Below are 20,251 nucleotides of genomic sequence, written 5' to 3' on the forward strand. Positions count from 1 at the left end.
CAGCAGCGCCCGCCCCCCCCGCCCGCGGCCGCCGGTCGCAGCGCCTCAGCCGCAGCAGTCGCCGGCGCCGCGGCCCCAGTCGCCGGCCGGCGTGAAGGAGGAGGAGAGCTACTCCTTTTTACCTCTGGTTCACAACATCATCAAATGGTAAGGGCCTAGGCCAGGACCAGCCACCACGTCCCCTCCGTGCTGGTCTGCGGGCTCACAGCTGCACAGGCCTAGGCACGCCCCTTTCGCAGGTAGGGAAGCTGAGCCGGAGCGGGAAGAGGCCGCTCTCGAGGGCCCGCTGCGTCTCCCCGTGAGTTGGGCCAACGCGGTGAGCTCTGAGCGTGGCGGTATCCTTACGATTGATGCTTTGTGGTCCGGCTGCCCAAGATGGCAACCTAGAGCAAGTTCAGCTGCTCCGAGCCTCAGTTTTCTCACCTTTACCGCAGGGTGATTATCTAGTTCCATTTTTCTTTGTTTATTGTTTTAAAGTTTTTTGCTATAGCGCAATGAGCTTGCTGGAGGGAGGAGGTGGGAAAGCAGCACCCCCTCTGGGGGGATAGCCAAGCTGAAATCCCTCTTCCATTCTTTTGGAATTTGGGGCACTCACACATTCCCGGCGCGTTGCTCCAGCCTCAGGGTCTCAGTGTTGCAGTCAGCCATGTGGGATCCAGTCCCCTTAACCACCAAACCACCGTGGCCCGCCTTTCTGCAGTAGACCCAACAGATTTCCTGTGTGTCCCCTGCTAAATGCACTGGGATGTAGGTAGTAAAGGAGCCCGACTTTTCATCCTCTCAGGGTCTTCAGTCAGAGGGAAGAAAACAGGAGAGGAATAAACCTAATTCAGAAAGACAGGGGAGGAGCGACCAAGGCAAAGACAGAAGAAACAAAAATGCAGAACTTGAGCGATCAGATCGCGGTATACTGACTCTGCTCCAACAGTCAGAAAAGGTGCTTGTCATCCTTCTGGCCAGGACTCCGTTAGCCTGAGTTTCCCATTCTTTTTTTTTTTTCCTTTGAGTTTTTGCTATGGGGCATGTGCTCACCAGAAAGACAGAGACAGAGAGATAGAAAGCGAGAAATCACCCCCCAGGGGGGATGGTCACGCCGCAATCCCTTCTCCTGCATTCTCCTCTCGGGATCTTGGGCACGCACGCACACGTGCCTGGCATGAGTTTAAGCCCCTGGGTCTGGGACTCGAACCACAGTCGACTACTTGGGAGTTCAGCAACATAGCCATTACGCCAGCTGCTGGTCCCCGATTCTTTTCTTCTTTAATTAATTAATTTTAATTTGCAGTAAGGCACATGCACTCCAAGCAGGAGAGAGAGAGAGAGAGAGAACCCTTGAGGGGTTCGGTGGGGAGTGTCCCTACCTCAGTTCCTCTCCGTTCTCCTCTCCTCCTAGGATTTTGGGCATTCACGCACCTGGCATGTTTTTCAAGCTACAGGGTCCAGGACTTAAGCCGTGAAGTTGGCCATGTCGGACCCAGTCACCTTAACCACGACACTGCCAGCTGTCTCTAGCCTGAGCTTTCAAACTGACCTTGGTGAAGAGAAAGCAAACCCCCAAAATCCCCATGTTTTCCTAAATTATTGTTATTCTTTTTAGTACCAGAGACCATGTTTGCTAGTCAGAGGAGGGTGAGGGGACAGGGAGAAAGCATCCCCCAGTGGGGTGTGGTCACGCCACAGTCCCTTCTCCATTTCTTCATGCTGCTGGGATTTGGGGCCTTCAGGCCGAGGTTGGCCAGATGGACTCTGGCTCCCTTTAATCCCTGGCCTGGACCAGCCCTGCCGAAATTATCTTCAATTGCGTTACTTCAGCGTATATCCACATGACACTAGTATAAACCTAGTAGGTTTGTAACTCAACTTGGTAAACTAAAACTTACCGAAGTGAAACGAAATTACCCTGCAGTAGCAGTCCAGTAAGCGCTCACGTGCCCTCGATCTGGTGAAATGGAACCGCCATTCAGCATGGAAGTCTGGGCTGCTGGGGGTTCCTTTCAGTTTGGTCCCACAGGTGCCCTGACGCTCGGCCAAACTTTTCTCTCCAAACAACTCCAAAGCCTTTTTTCACATTAGACCCTGACTTCATTTGATTCTACTTGGCGTGAGATTACTGTGTATAGGTTCAGGCAGGTTCTATTGCACTTTTGTTAGCCTGTGAAAGTGAAGGAGCACTTTCCTGTGGCGCTGAGAGCGCAAACAGAAATGCCCACAGAGCCTGCGGTCCCAGGGCAGTGCTGGACCATGAAGGAGTTACCGGATTAACCTGAATACCCTATTTTTAAGAAAAATACAGAACAGTGCAAACAAAATACTCACATCCACAAAGATAGCTCGTAACCCCCGAGAGAATATTCTGGTGCCCCGTTAGAGCGCCCTGTTAGGGTGGGTTAAAGGTGGGACAGTCGGGGCCAGCAGGTGGTGTAGTGGTTAAGGTACTCCCACATGGCCGGCTGTGGATTGACTGTCACCTGGTAGCTTGAGAATCACGCCGAGTGCATGTGCCTGCGTGCCCAGAAATCCCGGGAGGAGGAGGGATTGTGATGTGGAGTGAGGTGATCTCTCACTTTCCCTCTCATCGTCTCCCTCTGGCAAGCGCATGTGCCCTACGGTGCATACATGCACTCGCGCACACACACACACACACACACACACACATCCTTAAAAGAATATATGGGACAATAAGCTATATGAGGGAGAATAAGCCTTGAAGTCAAGAGTACTCTCACTTATTTCATAATCTCAGGAAATACTTACCCTTTCTAGGCTGTAACATTCTTATCTCTAGTGTGTTGAGGATGGGCCTCCATAAGTGGGTTCAAACTGTAGCTCTCTCGTGTACTGGCTGGGCGACCTTGGCAAGTAACAGCTTCTTAGCCGCCCTTTCCCTCATGAAAGGGGAATGATCAAACGAAGTCATAGAATTCCCATGCCGATGGTGGTTTGATCACGTGATTATCTCTGTTCCTGCTAAAGGACAGTCGAGGTTTTTTTTTAAAGCATGAAACCAAAAAGAATAGGACAGGCGACGGTTGCCACACGTTGGTGACCAAGGCTGGTCAGGTACTAGCACCAGGAGCAGCACCCCAGATCTTAGAGCTGTCCCTCTGGAAATGGGAGTGAGGGTGGGGCTCAGAGCCGGGAGGGTTACTTGGAAGTAAGAGGCCAACCCATGGCGTGGTAGTTAAGGTGGCTGGTTCCCATGTGGCCAACTCGTGGTTCAAGTCCCAGACTTGGTGGCTTGAGAAACACGGGGATACGTGTGTGTGCCCAAAATCCCGAAGGAAGGACTGATGGATGAGAAGGGATTGTGATGTGACCATTTCCCACGGGAAGCTGCTTTCTCACTTTCTGTGTGTCTCTCTGGTGAGCTTACATACCCTTTGACAAATGTGAAAAAGAGGTGTTAAGAGACAGGTCCGCATAACCCTGTCCCCCTGTCCCAGGAAGCTAGGCGACTACCCTTCTTCCGTTTTGGTAGATGACCAAAGGTTCCTCTCCTCAGTATTTCATCTTAGGAGGGAATAAACTAGAGAACGCCAGGACCAGGAGACCCCAGGGACACTGCGGGGTGGGTGGGGAGCCACACTGGAGACTGCTACAGTGAAAGTTCACGACCTCAGTCTGAGACCCCCAACCCCCGTCTGAGCCTTCCTCCCCACCAAGCTTTAGGTCGGGTGAGACCCCCCACCCCCGCCTGAGCCTTCCTCCCCACCAAGCTTTAGGTCGGCAGCAAAGAGAATGGGGGTGTCTGGCCAACCAATAGAAAAGACATGGAAGGGGAGGTCTTTCTTTCCCCACGAAAGCTGGGTCCGTTTGTCTGTCTTGAGAAAAGGAAGACTCTTCACTCATACTCCAGAGCTCTCACTAACCCTTTTAGCGAGAGAGAGACAGTGAGGGAAAGTGAGAGATCACCCCTGGGGGGGGGTGACCGTGCTGCAGTCCCCTCTTCATTCCCCTCTCGCAGTCTCATGCGCCCAGTGTGAGTTTTGAGTCACCGGGTCCAGGACTGTAAGTGCAGCTGGCCACGCGGGGGGCCAGCCACGTACCCCCTGCACCGTGTGCTGGTCCCCCTCAGTGTTTTAAGTGTATGGCTGACTAGGCGGCCGAGGCCACTGAGGACGTGCAGAAAACGCCTCCTGAGAAAGGCAGGGCAGGACCAGCTGGGGGTGTCGTGGTGAAGGCCTGGGTCCCACAAGGCTGACTGTGCGGTTCAAATCCTGGACCCCACAGCTTGGAGGGACAGGCCAGGCATGTGCATTTGTGCGCCCAAGGTCCGCTACAGGAGGGAGAAAGGGGGAAGACAGGATCATGGTATGATCAGTCAGTCTCCTTTCTCTGGCAAGCACATGGCCTCCTGTGGCAAAAGAAAGAAAGAAACAAACAAACAAACAGAGACAAAAAAAAAAAAAGACAAAACAGAAAAACCACTCCCCAGAAATATTATATGCAGAGCGCTATGGCCCTAAGGAAAGGCTGGGACCCCATCTGGAACCTTCAGTGCCAGCTGACGAGGTAGGGAGACGTGGACAGTGATGGGCACAGAGGAGCTCTTGGAAGGCCTGGGGAGTCAGGCTGGCTGGGGCGATGCCAGCGGAGTCAGACTGGGCAGGGGGATGGGGAAGGGGCTGTGTGGGAAGAGCCCAGGGAGGCAGGAAGCCAAGAGTGGCATCTACTCACAGGGCTCAGCGCTCTAATGGTGCTGAGCACGAATCAAGGCAAGAGAGTGGGAAAGGCCTGGATCCAGAGCACAGCACTCCACCCCCGGCCTAGGGAGCAAGTGGGGGAGGAGAGACTGGAGTAGCAAGTTTGCTTTTCTTGTTCTAGTGAAGCATTATTCAGTGTTACAGCATGGGTTTTTTAAAACATAATTTAATAAAAGCACTACTAATTACAGGGACCAGCAGATGGCATAATAGTTACGTTGCTGGGCTCCCACGTAGTTGACCATGGTTTGAGTCCTCGATGGGACTTAAAACTCAAGTCAGGTGCATGTGCATGCTTGCCCAAGTTCCTGCGAGGAGAATGGAGGAGAAGGGGTTGTGGTATGGCCATCCCCGCAGGGGGTGCTTTTTCAAGAGCTTTCTGTCTCTCTGGCAAGCATACATGCCCTATAGCAAAAATCTTTCAAGAAAAAGTACTGGGGACCAGCAGTTGGCGTAATGGCTATGTCGCTGGACTCCCGTGTAGTCCACCATGGTTCGAGTCTCGGACCCAGTGGCTTAAACTCACACTGAGTGTGTGTGCATACATGCCCAAGATCCTGAGAGGAGAATGGAGGAGAAGGGATTGTGGCGTGGCCATCCCCCCAGGGGGTGATTTCTCGCTTTCTGTCTCTCTGTCTCTTTGGTGAGTGCACGCGCCCTATAGCAAAAACCTCTCCCAAAAAGAAAGAAAGAAAGTTGTAGATGGATTCTAAGGGGACCCAGACATAAAATGGAAAAATGAGCCTTCTTCCACTCCCAGCTCTCTCCCTTGCCCCCAAGTATTCCAGTTTATATAATATTCCCTTTTTCCCCAAGCCAAACAGTACCCCACTTTGTGAAAGCTGCCCTTCACACACAGCCGTGGTATTTCAAGCAGGACACAGGTAGACAGTCGTTAAGAGTGGACGGCAGCGTCCAGACGCCCTTCCGTGGGCTACCAGAATCAGAGCTGCGGTGAGACCTGGCGAAGTCTTCATCCAGTGCTCTGAACAGGGACAGTTCAGAGTGCGGGCTGGCACCTCACACTTCACGTGTGATTTTTGGGGAACAAAATGGCATCACCCTGAATCCAACAGTGTAGGAAAGGAGCTGCTGCTCTATTGAGGGCGCCCTCCCAGCGTCATGGGGCGTCCAGAGGACTGACGTTCTGCCAACCAGTTTGCTGCGGTGGGGGCCCAACAGGCCTCTGGTTTACGGAGTCGGGTCTATACTGAACACAGAGAGGAAGAGGATGTAAGATGGTAGGTGTTTCCACACCACAGGCATCTGTGCCCAGGTGGCTGCGCGTGTCAGGATCAGGGAGTCACTCCTGCTGGGAACTGGAATGGAGGGGAGGGATGTCATCTCCCAAATCAGTCAGGCTTTGGAGACACTCTGTTCCTTCCTTCCCCAAAACCCACAGCGACGTGTTCTGTGTGCTAACAACATACTTAAAAAACAAAGGTAAAACGAAATTGTGATCTTCCTAAAACTTGATCAGAATACTGTTCCAAACCGCACAGTCCCCGGGAAACGACCATCACGGTAGCACGGACATCACCGTCCCCCTCCGTCCCCCGGCACCTCGGCTTTCTGTGCCCGGCCTGTGTTGGCATCTCGTGCTCTGCAGGGCTGTTCCTGTCCTCGCCAGCGTCCGCCTTTCCCTTTTCCCTTGGGCACTTTCCCTCGTTCGCAGTGACCTTTTTAGGCTTGGGCCCCGTCTTTGGAGGAGCAGGTTTTCAGACCTTGTGGGTCTTCTCTGCGGTTCGTCCTTCGCCCTGGCTTTGTCTCCTCCAGCATCCCCTTCAGCCTGTCTCTTGGGCACGGTGGCACCCTGCAGGATGCAGGCACACAGGCTTCGGTCAGTCCAGGATCGTTCTCACCTTGCTCACTCGGCTCCCACATGTCCCCTTTTGTGAAGATGACATTTATGTATTGGGTTGTCAGAAAACTCATGTCGTGTTTGTTTCTGTGCAAGACTGCATCATTACTGCCCGGTGACCCGGTGTTTAATAGTTCCCTGCCCAAGGACTCGCACTGTGCCTGGCGGTCGCTGTTGCCGGCAGTGCTGCAAGGAGCTGCCTTGGTGACCTCTGGGGCGTCTCAGTGGGGTGCGTTTCTAGCAGTGGGGGGGTGTGAATTTAAGATTTCGATCGCTATTAGCAAATTCAGAAAAAATGCACCAGTTCGTGCTGCTGCCAGCAGCGTGTCTGTGTCTTCTCCCCAGCTTCTGCCACGACTGACCAGCCTGGGCAGGCCGAGTGATGTGCCGATCCGTTCTTACGTGGGGTAAAGCCTCTTCATGTGCAGTTTCATGTGTCGTTTGTATGTTTTTCCTGTAAACTGCCCTCTTCTACTCGGTCATCTTCGTGAGCTCCGTCAGTGAGGAAACAGTGTCTGGTCCGCCGGCGGTTTTAAAGTACTCCCCCTGCTTGTTGCGTCTCCTTTGTGTTCGTTCAGGTCATGGCTCTTTGTTTGGTTTTGTTCCATTCCGAAGTATATCATTTCACGTAATCAGCTTTAGCTTTGCTAAGCTTTTCTTTTATGGCTTCTGAGCTTGGGGCCTACTCAGAACGTCCTTTCCCACTCTACAAATATAGAAATGATTCTTTACTCTTAGAACTTTATGATTTTTTTATGTTTAACTTTTACAATTATTTTTTTACTTTTACCTCCTTGATGCATCCAGGCTTTATTTTGGTGGGAATTGTAAAGGAGACGCCTAGCTGTTCTCCCGGCAGCCACACCTTCCCTGCCGTTGGCTGGTTTTCGCTGCGCCGCCGCCTCAGCCGTACACTGGAGCCCTGTGTGTCCTGCTGCACGTCCACGTGTCCTGCTCTTCCCAGCACCAGACTGTTCCAGTTCCTACATCCTCTAGGCAGCTACATCCCTTTTCAAAGTGTATTTATTTCAGAGAGACCCTCAACAGGGCCTCACACTGTGATCCTCGCACCAGCCATCCTGTAGCCTGGGTCGTAGGCTCATACCGCTGTTGAAGCTTGGCCAGAACTGGACCCTGATCTTCCACTGGGCTTCCAGTATTGAGAGCAGCGTGTTCCCCCTGCTCCGCCGACCGTGGACCCAGTTCTTAGAAGGCTGGTCCCTGGGGCACGGTGGTTCAGAGGCTGGATCCCACATGGTCAACCACAGTTTGAGTCCTGGACCTGGCAGCTTGGTTTCTCATTCTCTCTCTCTCTCTCTCTCTCCAGGCACATTAAATAATAATAATTACTGGGGTCAGCAGTAGTGGTTACAGCACTAGACTCCCACATAGCCAACCCAGACCTGGTGACTTGAAACTCATGCCAGGCACATGTGCATGCATGCCCAAAATCCCAAGAGGAGAATGGAGGAGAAGGGATTGTGGCATGGCTATCCCCTGGGGGCTGATTTCTTGCTTTCTCTCTCTCTCTCTCTCTCTCTCTCTGTCTCCCCCGTCTCTCCAACAAACCCCCACACCTTATAACAAAAATCTTTCTTAAAAAATAATAAAAATAATAATAATAAGTTACATTTAATAAATACTTCTCATAAAAATAAATCTAGTCTTCTTCCTCTTTCTCATCAGTGTTTCCCTGGAGCATCTTGCCTTTCCCATCTTTATGAGAGATTTTTGCGATGGGGTAGGTGGACTTGCCAGAGAGAAAGGGAGCAATCACCCCCCCAGGGGAGATGGACACACTGCAGTCCCTTCTCCATTCTTCTTTTATGATCTTGGGCACACACACACGCACACACGCCCAGCGTGAGTTTGAAGCTGCCGGGTCTGGGACTTGAACCGCAGTTGACTATGTGGGAGTCCAGTGATATAACTATTATGCCATCTGCTGGTCCCTCCCATCCACTTTTCTAGCAACCCGTCTGAGAGCGTGGTGCTTTGGGTTAGTGGAATGTCTGGTCTTTAATCTGCCCCTTGACCTCCAAACCTGTTGATACTATACTACTCATCAGTCAGGTCTTTGGACCTCGTGTTTGGAGATAGAAAGCGAGAAATCACCCCCCAGGGGTATGGCCATGCCACAATCCTTTCTCCTCCATTCGCCTCTTGGGATCTTGGGCACGCACACACGCGCCTGGCATGAGTTTAAGCCACCGGGTCTGGGACTCAAACCGTGGTTGACTATGTGGGAGTCCAGCGACATAGCCATTACGCTAACTGCTGGTCCCCATATCATCATGTCTTAATTGGCCTCTTTGCCTTTATACTCTTCTCCCTCTAATTCATTCTGTGCATCTTATTGATGAATTTTTCTCTGCTTAAAATCCTCTAGGGTGGGACCAGCAGGTGACATGGTGGTTAAGGCACTGGATTCTCACATAACTGAATGTGGTTTGAGTCCCAGACCTGGTGACTTGAAAATAATGCTGAGTGTATGTGCATGCATGACCAAAGTCCCAGGAGGAAAATGGAGAAGAGATTGTAGCATGGCCACCCCTCAGGGGGATGATTCTCACTTTCCCTCTCTCTGCCCTTGTATTTCCAGTGAGCACATGTACTCTATGGCAAAAACTTAAAAGAAAAAAAGAAAAAAATCCTCTAGGACTTCCAAATTGAGCCCCAGTTTTTGGCCCTCCATTCGAGAATCTTGGCAGACCATCTCAGGGCGCCTGCTTGGACTAGCCAAAGTCCATAGCAGGCCCTCCAGCCACTCTGCCTGGAGTGCCTCGGCAGTGCCACCTGTTATTCTCCTTTCTTTTTTTTTTTTTAAATAAAAGAATTATTTATTTATTTAATTCCATTTGTTGTTATAGTTTTTTATTTGACCAGAGAGAAAGGGAAAGTGAGAAAGCAAGCTGCCAGGTCCTGGACTTGAACCACAGTCAGCTACATGGGAAACCAGCATCTTTAACCACCATGCCACCTGCTGGCCCCACCACCTCTTCTTTAAGGACTTGCTCAGAGCCACCGCTCCTGCAGAGTTAGCGAGCCAGACCAGCCGCTCTGCCCCATGGCTGGCCTGGGTCCTGGAGGGCTCTAGATGGGCTGGCCCAGCTTCTAGGTGGTGTTCACAGCACTTTCAGCCTCGCGGCTGAATACCCCATTGTTGAATGAGCAACCCACATTTATGTTACTTTTAAAGGATAAGGAAAAGGGGTTAAAACCTCACTTTTACACCTATAAGAAATATCAATCCCAGGACCAGCAGTTAGCGTAATGGCTATGTCGCTGGATTCCCATGTAGTCAACCGCGGTGCAAGTCCCGGACCCAGGAGCTTAAACTCAAGCCAGGCACGTGTGCGTGCATGCCCAAGATCCCGAGAGGAGAATGGAGGAGAAGGGATTGTGGCGTGACCATCCCCCCTGGGGGGTGATTTCTCGCTTTCTATCTCTCTGTTTCTCTCTGTCTTTCTGGCAAGCACACACACTCTATAGCAAAAACCTCTCCAAGAAAAAAAAAAGAAAAAAATATTATCGATCGCAATTCTTTGGACTGTTCTTGGTGTCTATGTAAGTAGAAATTACATTACAAGAGTTCATGCATTAGGCCAGCTAGTGATGTGGTCACGTGGCTGGGTCCCACATGGCTGATGTGCAGATGGGATTGCAGCATCGTCATCTCCCCTGGGGGCTTTTGCGCTTTCCCTCTCTGTCTCTCTTTCTTTGTCATTCTTTGGGGAGCACATGTGCCCTCTAGCAGATTTTAAAAAGGAAAAAAAAAAGTACATGCATAAAAAGGAGGAGTGGATTGAAGTCTGTTGGGGAGTTTTTTTCTTTCAAATGTAGCAAATCTAATCTGAGCCTGGAGCTGAGTGTCCAGCCCAGGAATTCTGAGTGGTTTTGGCCCACCTGGTAAGATTGTTCTGTCCTTCTGATGCACTGCGGAAAGAACCTTTTGAAGTTAAATGTCTGAATCCTTTAAAATGTCATTGGTTGTGGGTAGGTGGAGGAAGCCATCCTGATCCAGGTGGGAGTTCAAGTGCGCACAGACCAGGCTGTCCTGTGCCTTCCGCTTGGCCAGGCTGCAGGAACAAGCCCTGTGTGGTCCAGGCAGGTCAGCAAGACCCCGGAGCCCCAGCGAGGCTGCTTTCATAGGAACAGCCTGTTACTGACCTGCTTCTTCCCACGCAGCCCTATTCCTGCCCAACCCGTCCTCCACACCAGCTGAGGGCCAGCTGAGGCCTGTTTCCAGCTGTGCAGGCAGCCCTTACTTCAGCGGGGCCTGGAGGTGACATGCTCACACTGGCTCCGCTGTGCTCTCTGCAGCCCTCGGCCATCCTTCGCTCCTTTGGCCACGGCAGGGGAGGGGCTGTGTGCGCAGACAGGCCATGTTTGGACTGCTTGGGAGGCTGCTCCCCAGCACCTGTGACTTCCTTTTCTTCCTGCTGTTCACACCCCGCCTGGCAGCACCATATACGCCATGCTATGGGGGAGCATTGATTCAGGGGCCTGGGGAGGCTGCTCATGGGGGGCAGTGTGAACTCAGCTGGCAGGTGTTATCTGGGGTGGTAGGCCACCTGGAATTTTTAAACAGCTTGTGGTGGCTTGCCCAGGCTTAGGTTTCTCAAGGTCTGTCAGGCAGGACCTTTGGGAGGAGGCAGTGGCTGGGAGAGTGGGGGTAGGGAGGCAGGGGCGTGAGTCTGGGGGCAGCCTGGAGCTTGCCCAGGAAGATGGGTGTGCTGAGGGACAGACTCGCCCAGACTCCAGGGAGGTGATGCTGGCTGCCGAATTCTTAGGGCTGCCGGGAGGTGGAGGTGGTCTCAGCAGCCCACCGGAGGGGGGTGAGTAAGCGGAGCGTGTCTCCGAGGTCACGGGGAGGTATGGCGGTGTAGTGTTTTTGGAGGGCATTTGGTAATGTCTGTTAAAAATTTAAACATACATACCTTTGACCCAGAACTTTACAAAATACTCGTTCACGAGCAGTGAAGACGGAGGCACAACACATTCATTGACATCCTAGTGACTTGCCAGCACCCCAGGTGCCCGTCAGCACCAGGTCGCTGAGCTACAGAACTGCCCGCTGACCGGGGGAGACAGCGAGGTGCGGCCGTAACCGAGGGAGGCAAACACTGGACCGCGTGTGATTACGTTCCCAAATGCGTGCCATTGTCTGTGTGTGTTTGTGTGTTGCATGTTTCACAGTGATTGGAAACAGTACATCCCGTGTGTTAGCATGAGTGTGCGCTCTGGGGTGTGGAAGCAAAAGAACTTTGCTTTTCTAAGCCTCTGCTGGCTGCTGTGTTTTTTCATTTCTCCCTCAGACACCAGCATTTAAAAGAAAGACTGGGGGCCTGCAGGTGGCACGGTGGTTAAGGGTGCTAGACTCCCACATGCCCGACTGCAGTTCGAGGCCCGGACCTGGTGGCTTGCTTTCTCACTTTTTCTCTGGTCAAATTAAAATAAATAAAATAAAGTTCAATAAAAAATAATTTAAAGAGAAGAAGAAGAAAAAAATGTGTTGGGACCCTCCAATGGCTTAATGGTTATGTCGCTGGACTCCCACGTACTGGACTGCAGTTGAAGTTCCAGACCCAGCGGCTTAAACTCATGTTGTGCGTGTGTGCCCCAAATCCCAAACAGAGGATAAGGGAGATTGTTCTCTGTCTCGCTGTCTCTCCAGAGAGCACATGTGTCCTATAACAAAAATCTCTACAAAAAAAAAAGACCGACTGTGGGAAGATGAAAACACTTGAGTTAGCCTGGTAGGAGGGGAGGGATGAAGAGGACTGGCCCCAGGGCAAGGCAGCCGGGACAGAGTGGGGCTGGAGGCAGAGGGGATGGAGGTTCTGGGGAGGAGGCAGTGAGAGCCTGCTAGGTGTCAGGACGCGCTCCAGTGGGCCTGCAGGCCTCGAGTAAGCTGCGGCTGGTGGCCTCTGCTATAGCGCTGCATCCCAGAAAGAAGCAGAACCCAGAAAGTGGCCACGATTCTTAGGGGTGCCCACTAAGACCCTGCAGTGTGTGCCCATCAGCCTCATGACACATACGCCAACGTGCATGTCATCGGCTGGAAGGATGTGTCTGCCGAGTGTCACCACAGTGGTAGTGTCTTTGTCCACCTGAAAACATGGTAGGCGGGTCCAAAGGGCCCTCACTTTGTCCTAGTTTGTGCTTTCATCCTTCCTGACCTAGTCGCCTTGTTTCCCCCTTTCTAAAGTCGGATGATGACTAACGCTGAGCACAGAGGCAGGTCGTTCAGAGCATTCGTTCTGCTTTTGTTCACTCAGTATTTGGGTCTGACCCTGTTCCTCGGGCATGAGCATCTCACCATGGTCCTGGCTTAGCAGGTTCCCACTTGGTTGGAGCTGGTTCTGAATAGCGAGTTTTCCTCACCCCAGGAGTTCCTTGCTATTTACTTTCCCAGCCAGGGCAGCTGAGCCGCCCGCCAAGGGGAGCAGTTTGCAGAGGGCCTCCCAGTGCACGGGGGCCCGCCCAGCTCAGCCCACTGCAGGCAGCTTTTCATGCCATCCACCAACCATCTCCTCTCCTGGAAGTTCGCCGGTAAAGAATGGGCAGCTCTTGAGATGGGGTTTTCGGAAATGAGCATCTTCAGCGTGGCCCACTTCACTTTCAGTGACACTGCATTTTCTCTGAGGCCAGGTTACTTTTTTCTTTGAGAGGTTTTCGCTATAGGGCGCATGCGCTCGCCAGACAGACAGAGAGAGACAGACAGAAAGCGAGAAATCACCCACACACCAAGGGAGATGGCCACGCCGCAATCCCTTCTCCATTCTCCTCTCAGGACCCTGGGCACGCACACACACGCGTCCGGCGTGAGTTTTAAGCCACCGGGTCCGGGACGCAAACCGTGGTCGACTACGTGGGAGTCCAGCGACATAGCCATTACGCTAACTGCTGGTTCCCTGAGGCCAGCTTACTTTTGCTTTAAGGCCCTCATTGTCATAACTTCCTTCCACATTGTTACTATGAGGTTTTTTGTTTTGTTTTTAACTCGGTCTTTTCAGATTCATGTGATGTAAATCAGTTTTCTTAAAAACCGCATTTTAATTTCAGAGCTCCTTGGGACTTAAATTTGTAGTAGTGTGTTCACACGTATGCCATCCAAGTGTAATGATTTCAGTGGTCCAGATGGTTTCTGTCCAGTTCTGTGGGTCTGAGCTGAGCCTGACTTTTTCTTTTTTTTTTTTTTTTTTTTTTTGAGCTGAGACTTAAATAATTAAAATAACAAATGCCCCCTATTTGCTTCCTTCGGATGATTTGCAGCACGGTCCTCATGAATACCAGCCCCTCCCTCGGACTGAGATCAGGTGCTCCATTCATTGATCTCTGAATTGAGGGCATTAAACGCCTACAGGAAACATTTGGTTGGCTGAGATTTTCCTAGAATAAACGATCGATCGATTCTCCAAATCGGTAAATACCGAGCAGGCCCGGGGCGCCTAATGTGCAGGGCATGAGGTGTCACCGAGGGTCGCCAGGAAAGATGGCCTTCGATGCTGCCTGTGTAAGCAGGGACAGGATGAGTAATAAACACGAGTTAGCACCGTCCGGTGTGAGACTTCCCAACAGGATGCTGTGCATGCAGTGAGTGATCACTGACAGCCCTGCTTCCACATGGCCAGCCGAAGTGTTTTTTCTCAGTTCTGTGGGTTGGAGCGGATCCTGATTTTTTTTTTTTTTTTTTTTTTTTTTTTTGAGCTGAGACTTAAATAATTAAAATAACAAATGCCCCCTATTTGCTTCCTTCGGATGATTTGCAGCACGGTCCTCATGAATACCAGCCCCTCCCTCGGACTGAGATCAGGTGCTCCATTCATTGATCTCTGAATTGAGGGCATTAAACGCCTACAGGAAACATTTGGTTGGCTGAGATTTTCCTAGAATAAACGATCGATCGATTCTCCAAATCGGTAAATACCGAGCAGGCCCGGGGCGCCTAATGTGCAGGGCATGAGGTGTCACCGAGGGTCGCCAGGAAAGATGGCCTTCGATGCTGCCTGTGTAAGCAGGGACAGGATGAGTAATAAACACGAGTTAGCACCGTCCGGTGTGAGACTTCCCAACAGGATGCTGTGCATGCAGTGAGTGATCACTGACAGCCCTGCTTCCACACGGCTGGCCAGCCGAAGACCTAGAGGAGCAAATGGCCAGCCTTTTCTTTGTTCTTCGGGGAGGGTTTGCTTCGTTTGTGACTCAGCAGTGCTGGGGGAGGGGATCCCTGCAGGGCTGCTAACAGCTGTGAGACTGAGCTAGCCAGAGCTGGAGCTGGGCGAGCTGGGCCAGAAGGCTGAGCCTTCTCCTGGCTGTGGTGGGAAGAGGGCCTTACCTACCAAAGAGTTTTCGTAGCTGGTAACCGGATTAAAATTTATGAGCTACTCTGTGGAAATTAGTCTTCATGTTAACAGGGCCATGCAGCCATCAAAACCTCTGCTAAAATTAGTTCTTGCAAGCTGGTGGCGTCTCCTGGTTAGCCTGGAAATGACTCAAATTAGACAAAAAGTAGTGGTTCGGCCAGTGTTGTTTGGCATTTGTCACCAGGAATTGGAAATGGTCCTGGCCTCCACTGAGCATGCATTTATTAATAGGGCCTCGTTTGTAAGCATTCACCCGCCAGCGAGCACTTCCCTGTGTGTCTGCAGAGTCCTGCACACCATGCCAGGCCGGGGAGAGACCCGACTGAAGTTCAGTGTGTGAGTGCCTGCTGTTGCAGGATGCTGGGGAGGGGCCTTTGCAGCGCACGGCCTCTGTGGGGCGCACAGCCTAGCTGGGAGGTACAGTAGAAGGCATTCTGAGGGGTCCTGTAGAGAGGGCAGTCAGTGCTGGGTGCCCACTGGCTAAGCTGAAGGCTCCCTCTCCCTCTGCCTCTCCCTCTCCCTCTGCCTCTGCAGCATGGACAAAGACAGCCCGGAAGTCCACCAGGACCTGAGCGCCCTCAAGACCAAGTTCCAGGAGATGCGCAAGCTCATCAGCACCATGCCCGGCATCCACCTGAGCCCCGAGCAGCAGCAGCAGCAGCTGCACAGCCTCCGGGAGCAGGTCAGGACCAAGAACGAGCTGCTGCAGAAGTACAAGAGCCTCTGCATGTTCGAGATCCCCAAGGAGTAGTGGGAGGCCGGCTTCCAGGACCTCCATGCTCCCTGGGAGTGTGACTCCTCCAGGGGCTCTGAACCGCGAGCCCGCGGGGCTATTGTCCTGCTCTGCAGGCTGAGCCTGGCCTCTTCCGTGCAGGGCTCCCTACTATGCATCGTGTGCCTTTGCACCTGTGGGGGGCAGCAAGAATCCTGGGAGGGTGGAGGACTCTCCTGCCTCCAGGGAGGGGCCGGCAGCTGCCATTGCCCCCATGGATCTGAAGGCTGGGGTAGGGAAGGAGACAGCTCGTCCGCCTCCTCCCGCCTCCACCCTGTCCGATCAGCGCGTGCCAGGTACATACTGTGCCCGGCAGCAGCCGTTTCATGGCACATCTGCATAGAACCCATTGGCCAGATGAGGCTGCATTCACGGCACGGTTTAATATGGTAAAAGAAGGCGGGTACAGAATGGAGTCACTTCGAAAGGCCAGAGGGGGCTTCCCTGCCCCACCCCTGCCAAGCTGATTCCTTTTCTGTTTGAGCCAGTGAGGGAGCTGTGACCGTGGGGGGTGTCAGAGTGTCAGCTGGGGCCCTACAGGCAGCCCTGTCCCCAGAGTCTGTGCCTCCTGTGGTTCTTGTTTAAGTCCTGCCCCCTTTTTCTCCTGTCACCTTGGGTTAGTGCCGAGAATGGCCAGACGGCTCTGGTCACTGTGCTTCCCGGGTTGAGAGGCTCGAGGTACGTCCTCTCTACTGGGGCTCAGGTAGGTCTCCAGACGGCAGCTCTTCCCTCTTCTGGCATCTCGGACTCGCATTGCCCCTCCGGCCTACTCGCTGGAGAGCCAGCTGGTCTTCTCCACTGCAGACGGGCTGTCAGTGCCTTTGTTTAAAGAGGCAGCTCTCAGAGGCTGGGCAGTCCCCGAGCCAGGTCCCTGAGCCAGGCGCGATCTCGTGGTCCTGAAGGGATAGGGCCTGGCCTGGGACGGCACGGCTCAGTTCTGGTTCTCAAATATTTACTAACAGCCCTCGTTTTCCCCAGCTGCACAGCGTCTTGCAGATGGGACATTGTGTGCTGTCCCCTTGACTGTCACAATGAGGTAAGAGCAGTCCTCGCCCTGGCCTCCCAGGGTGAGGTGAGAAGTAACCGGATATTGTTTGGCTCCAGAAATGGGCACGTTACCTGTGCTGACCAGCACAGGGGCTTAGCAGGTCCTGCCGCCTGACCTGACCTCGTTGGCAGGAGCATTGGTTAGGTGTTTCCAGCCGTCAGCCCAGTGGTGGCTGTTGTAGCCACCTGTCCAAAGGTGGCTGACACCACAGACCTGGGGACGCATGAAGGAGGAGGCCAGGCTTTGGAGGCAGTGGGCAGGAAAGCAGGCCCTGAATTGAAGTGGCAGTCACCTTCCAGACCAGTGCTACCTCAGGACTGTCCGGGCTGGGTTTAAGGGTCTGACGGAGCACCTGAAACGTCAGGCACAAAAAGACCATGGGGTCAGCTGCGATGAGCGGGCTTCCTCCTGGGGCAGAGGGTGACAAGCCCTCCCCAGGTCCCCGCGTTTGGACTTGTCACGTGTGTCTAATGTACAATTAAAAGGCCTTACGCTCTGCTGTCAGAATGTCCTGCTGTCTGTACTAACAGGTTCGTGGCGGCGTCTCTGGGTATGTGATGGGAGAACGCTGCTCTGTCTGCTCAGACACAGCGAAATCGGAAGAACCTCTGCTCCATGCCTCCTTCCCCCAGCACAGGAGGGGACTTCACATAGTTCATGGAGAAAAGATGACAGTATGAGTTTATTTTGGTGCCAAAAGCTTTGAAATCTGCGTGTAGTTTTTCATAACATGCATTTGCCACGCACTGCAAGCCCGCTGGCTGCCGGCTACCCCAGCGTGGAAATAGAACCTCTCGGAGAAGCAGCCCCTTCCCCGAGCCCACAGCCTGGCTGCTCGGCCACCCTGGCCTGCAGCGATCAGCCCCGGAGCCCAGGAGCTCAGGTTGGGACGGTCCTCCCAGAGCAGGGCTGCAGCCCCTCCCAGGGCCAAGCCCCTCTGCAGGCCGCCAGCCGTTGGACCTCTGGTTGGCAGGCACTCCCGCCGAGTACTTTTCAGACATCACACGAGTCCCCATAGCAACCCAGGCACAAGTGGTTCTTTGTATTTCTCCGGTGATGAATTCGAGGTTTGGCGGATGTCTGTTGCTTGCCTGAGTTTGCAGTTACAAGTGACAGAGGGCTGGGTGCCCTTGACCCCTGAGCAAAGCCAAAGAAGCACCGGGGCAAGTGGGGCCTCCTGAGCCTTAAGGGCAGGTGAAGTGGGGATCTAACTCTTAAGATAGCAGGTGGAGCCAGCCCCACAACCCTGGAGCTGGGGGGCAGGGGTCCCCATGAGTCTCCCAGGCCACTTTTGCTTAAGTGTACCGGCCTGTGTGACCTAGGCTTGCACAGAGGCCGGGGACACATGGCTCGGTGTAGTTCCAGGGGCCCGTGAGCCAAAGGGTGTTCTTGGACAGCGAGGCCTTGTGACTGGGCCCAAAGCAAATGAGGTGGAGGCTAGAAAGTGCACCCGTGGGGGACCCGGGAATCCTTTATGTTCTGGTTCTCCTTGGAGGAGTCCCCAGGTAGAAGGGCTGAGTCTGGGAGGCTCAGTCTTTTGGAGCCTTTTGGGGGGCCGTTTCTTGCAAGACGGCTGAATCTGTTTGCAGAAGGCTGAGGTGGCTTTCCAGTTCTGGGGAAGCAGAGTTCCCACCCCACAGACCCTGGGGCCCAGCCTCCTCCCTCTGCCCACCCCTGCCCCTGCCAGCATTTCTGAAATCAAGAAAAGCCGTGTTCCATCTGAAGTTATTTTATTTCATATTAAAAAAACAACTACAAAAACTTTAAAGACCTCTCACACAGTCTGAACACCTGGGTAAGAGCTTTTGTTCATGTCGACACCAGAACTGCTATTAAAGTGCAAGTTTTGTGTTTTGTTTTTCTTTTGTGCAACTTCACACGCGCGCACACACATGTAAACAGGTCACTTGACTATAATTTGACCTACACCCTCTTAGTTTCTGGAGGGCGGAGGTGTTAACTGTCACCACCACCCAGAACCCCAGACAGGATAATGCCCGTTGTTCCGACCCACAGCGGGTCAGGACGGTTTTCCGAAGCCCAACGCCATGCTGAGCGTAGGCGCCCCTCCCCACTCCCGGGAGAGTCCAGACAGGCGCACGCTCCGCAGGGCCCTTGCCCCCCAGTCGTGGGGCGCCAGGCAGAGGGACCCAGGACGGGGAGGGGAGTTCAGTCTTGGCCAGTTCTCTTTCCTTCCAGAGCAGATGACTGTCCCTTCTCGGCTCGACGGCGCCTCCCCAGTGCGGGGCCCGCTCGCGGGGAGGGAAGACGCCAGTCCGCGCGGGCTCGCGGCCGGAGGCTCACGGGGCTGGTCGGGGCCTCGGATTTGACTTTTAAACAAAAAGGTCCTCCTTAGGTCGTGTCGCCGGTGGGCGGGGGCTCCTAGCTGATGACGCAGCGCTCCTTGTCCTTGGCCTGGCCGCCCGCGCTGGCCTTCTCGCGGATGTACATGAGATCGCTGTGCACGCTGGGCCTGCGCGCGAAGGGCGCCACGATGCCGAAGGCGTCGCCCGCGTCGCCGCCGCCCGCGCGCAGCAGTCTCCGGCTGCGCAGCGCCTTCTTGTGCAGCGCGTCGCAGTACTGCACCGACACCTTGCGGTGCAGGTCCGGGCTCATCTCGCTCGGCAGCTTGGCCATGGCGAAGAGCGCGCGGAACATCTGGTCCAGGCTGCTGTTCTTCTTGGCCGAGATCTCGAAGTAGGCGCAGCGCTGGGGGTCGTCGCCCACCAGCTGCTCGATCTCGCGCTGCTCCACCTCGCGGTAGAAGTCGCGGTCACCCTTGTTGCCACAGATGACCAAGGGTACGTCCACGTTCTCCTTGGTTTTGTTCTTGAGACAAGACTTGGTGTCGAGGATCTGCTGCTTGAGCCGCTGCACCTCCTCAAAGGAGTCGCGGTTGTCCAGGCTGAACACCAGGATGAAAACGTCTCCTGCGGGGGCACAGAGGGCGCGGAAGGGGAAGGTGAGGGCGGCTGCCGAGGGGACAAACTGGGCCGACCCGGGGCCCCAGGCGCTGCAGCCGCGCGGGCGCGCTGGCCTCTCCAAGAACCAAGCGCAAAACTCGGCGCGCGATGGCGGGACCCGCCCTTGCCCCGCGCCCCTGGGCTAGGGGTCCCTGCTCTGCCCTTCCCGCAGGCTCCTGGCCCGCCCCGGCTCACCTGTAAGGATGGAGAGGCGCCGCATGGCGGGGAACGGGTGGTTGCCGGACGTGTCGAGGATGTCGAGCTGGTAGACCTCGCCGCGGATGGAGTAGAACTTGCGGTGGAAGTCCTCGATGGTGGGCGTGTAGGCGTCCTCGAAGCGGCCGGTGAGGAAGCGCGACACGATGGCCGTCTTGCCCACCCTGGAGGAGCCCAGGATGACCATGCGGTAGCAGTTTTTGGCGGGGATACTCAACTCCGAGTCGCTCGGGCACATCTTCTTGATCATCGCGGCCAGTTTCATTGGGCGCAGGGGCCGCGGGGCAGACGCTGGAGCGAGAGAAGCGCGGAGGACGGC

General features: G+C 54.0%; 2 protein-coding genes across 3 annotated transcripts in view; one reads left to right on the plus strand and one right to left on the minus strand.

Annotated features, from left to right (window-relative positions):
* The window catches only part of MED9 (mediator complex subunit 9), an 18,734-nt gene extending 1,477 nt beyond the window's left edge, over positions 1-17,257 (plus strand). Inside the window, exons 3-4 of the mRNA XM_006161662.2 lie at positions 4-147; positions 15,468-17,257. Of these exons, the coding sequence (XP_006161724.1) occupies positions 4-147; positions 15,468-15,684 (361 nt within the window). The 3' untranslated portion in view covers positions 15,685-17,257. The remainder of the gene's footprint in view (positions 1-3; positions 148-15,467) is intronic.
* A 1,209-nt stretch (positions 17,258-18,466) lies between these two features.
* Positions 18,467-20,251, minus strand: part of RASD1 (ras related dexamethasone induced 1) — a 4,762-nt gene continuing 2,977 nt past the window's right edge. Inside the window, exons 2-3 of one of the 2 annotated variants that reach the window (XM_006161637.3) lie at positions 19,912-20,245; positions 18,467-19,683 (exon numbers count right to left, since the gene is read on the minus strand). In XM_006161637.3, the coding sequence (XP_006161699.1) occupies positions 19,136-19,683; positions 19,912-20,197 (834 nt within the window). In that variant the 5' untranslated portion in view covers positions 20,198-20,245 and the 3' untranslated portion in view covers positions 18,467-19,135. Of the gene's footprint in view, positions 19,684-19,911 lie in introns of both variants that reach the window. The other variant, XM_027765571.1, reaches the window with a different exon arrangement.

Source organism: Tupaia chinensis, unplaced genomic scaffold (assembly GCF_000334495.1).
Source record: "Tupaia chinensis unplaced genomic scaffold, TupChi_1.0 Scaffold138725_1, whole genome shotgun sequence".
NCBI classification, from domain to species: domain Eukaryota; kingdom Metazoa; phylum Chordata; class Mammalia; order Scandentia; family Tupaiidae; genus Tupaia; species Tupaia belangeri.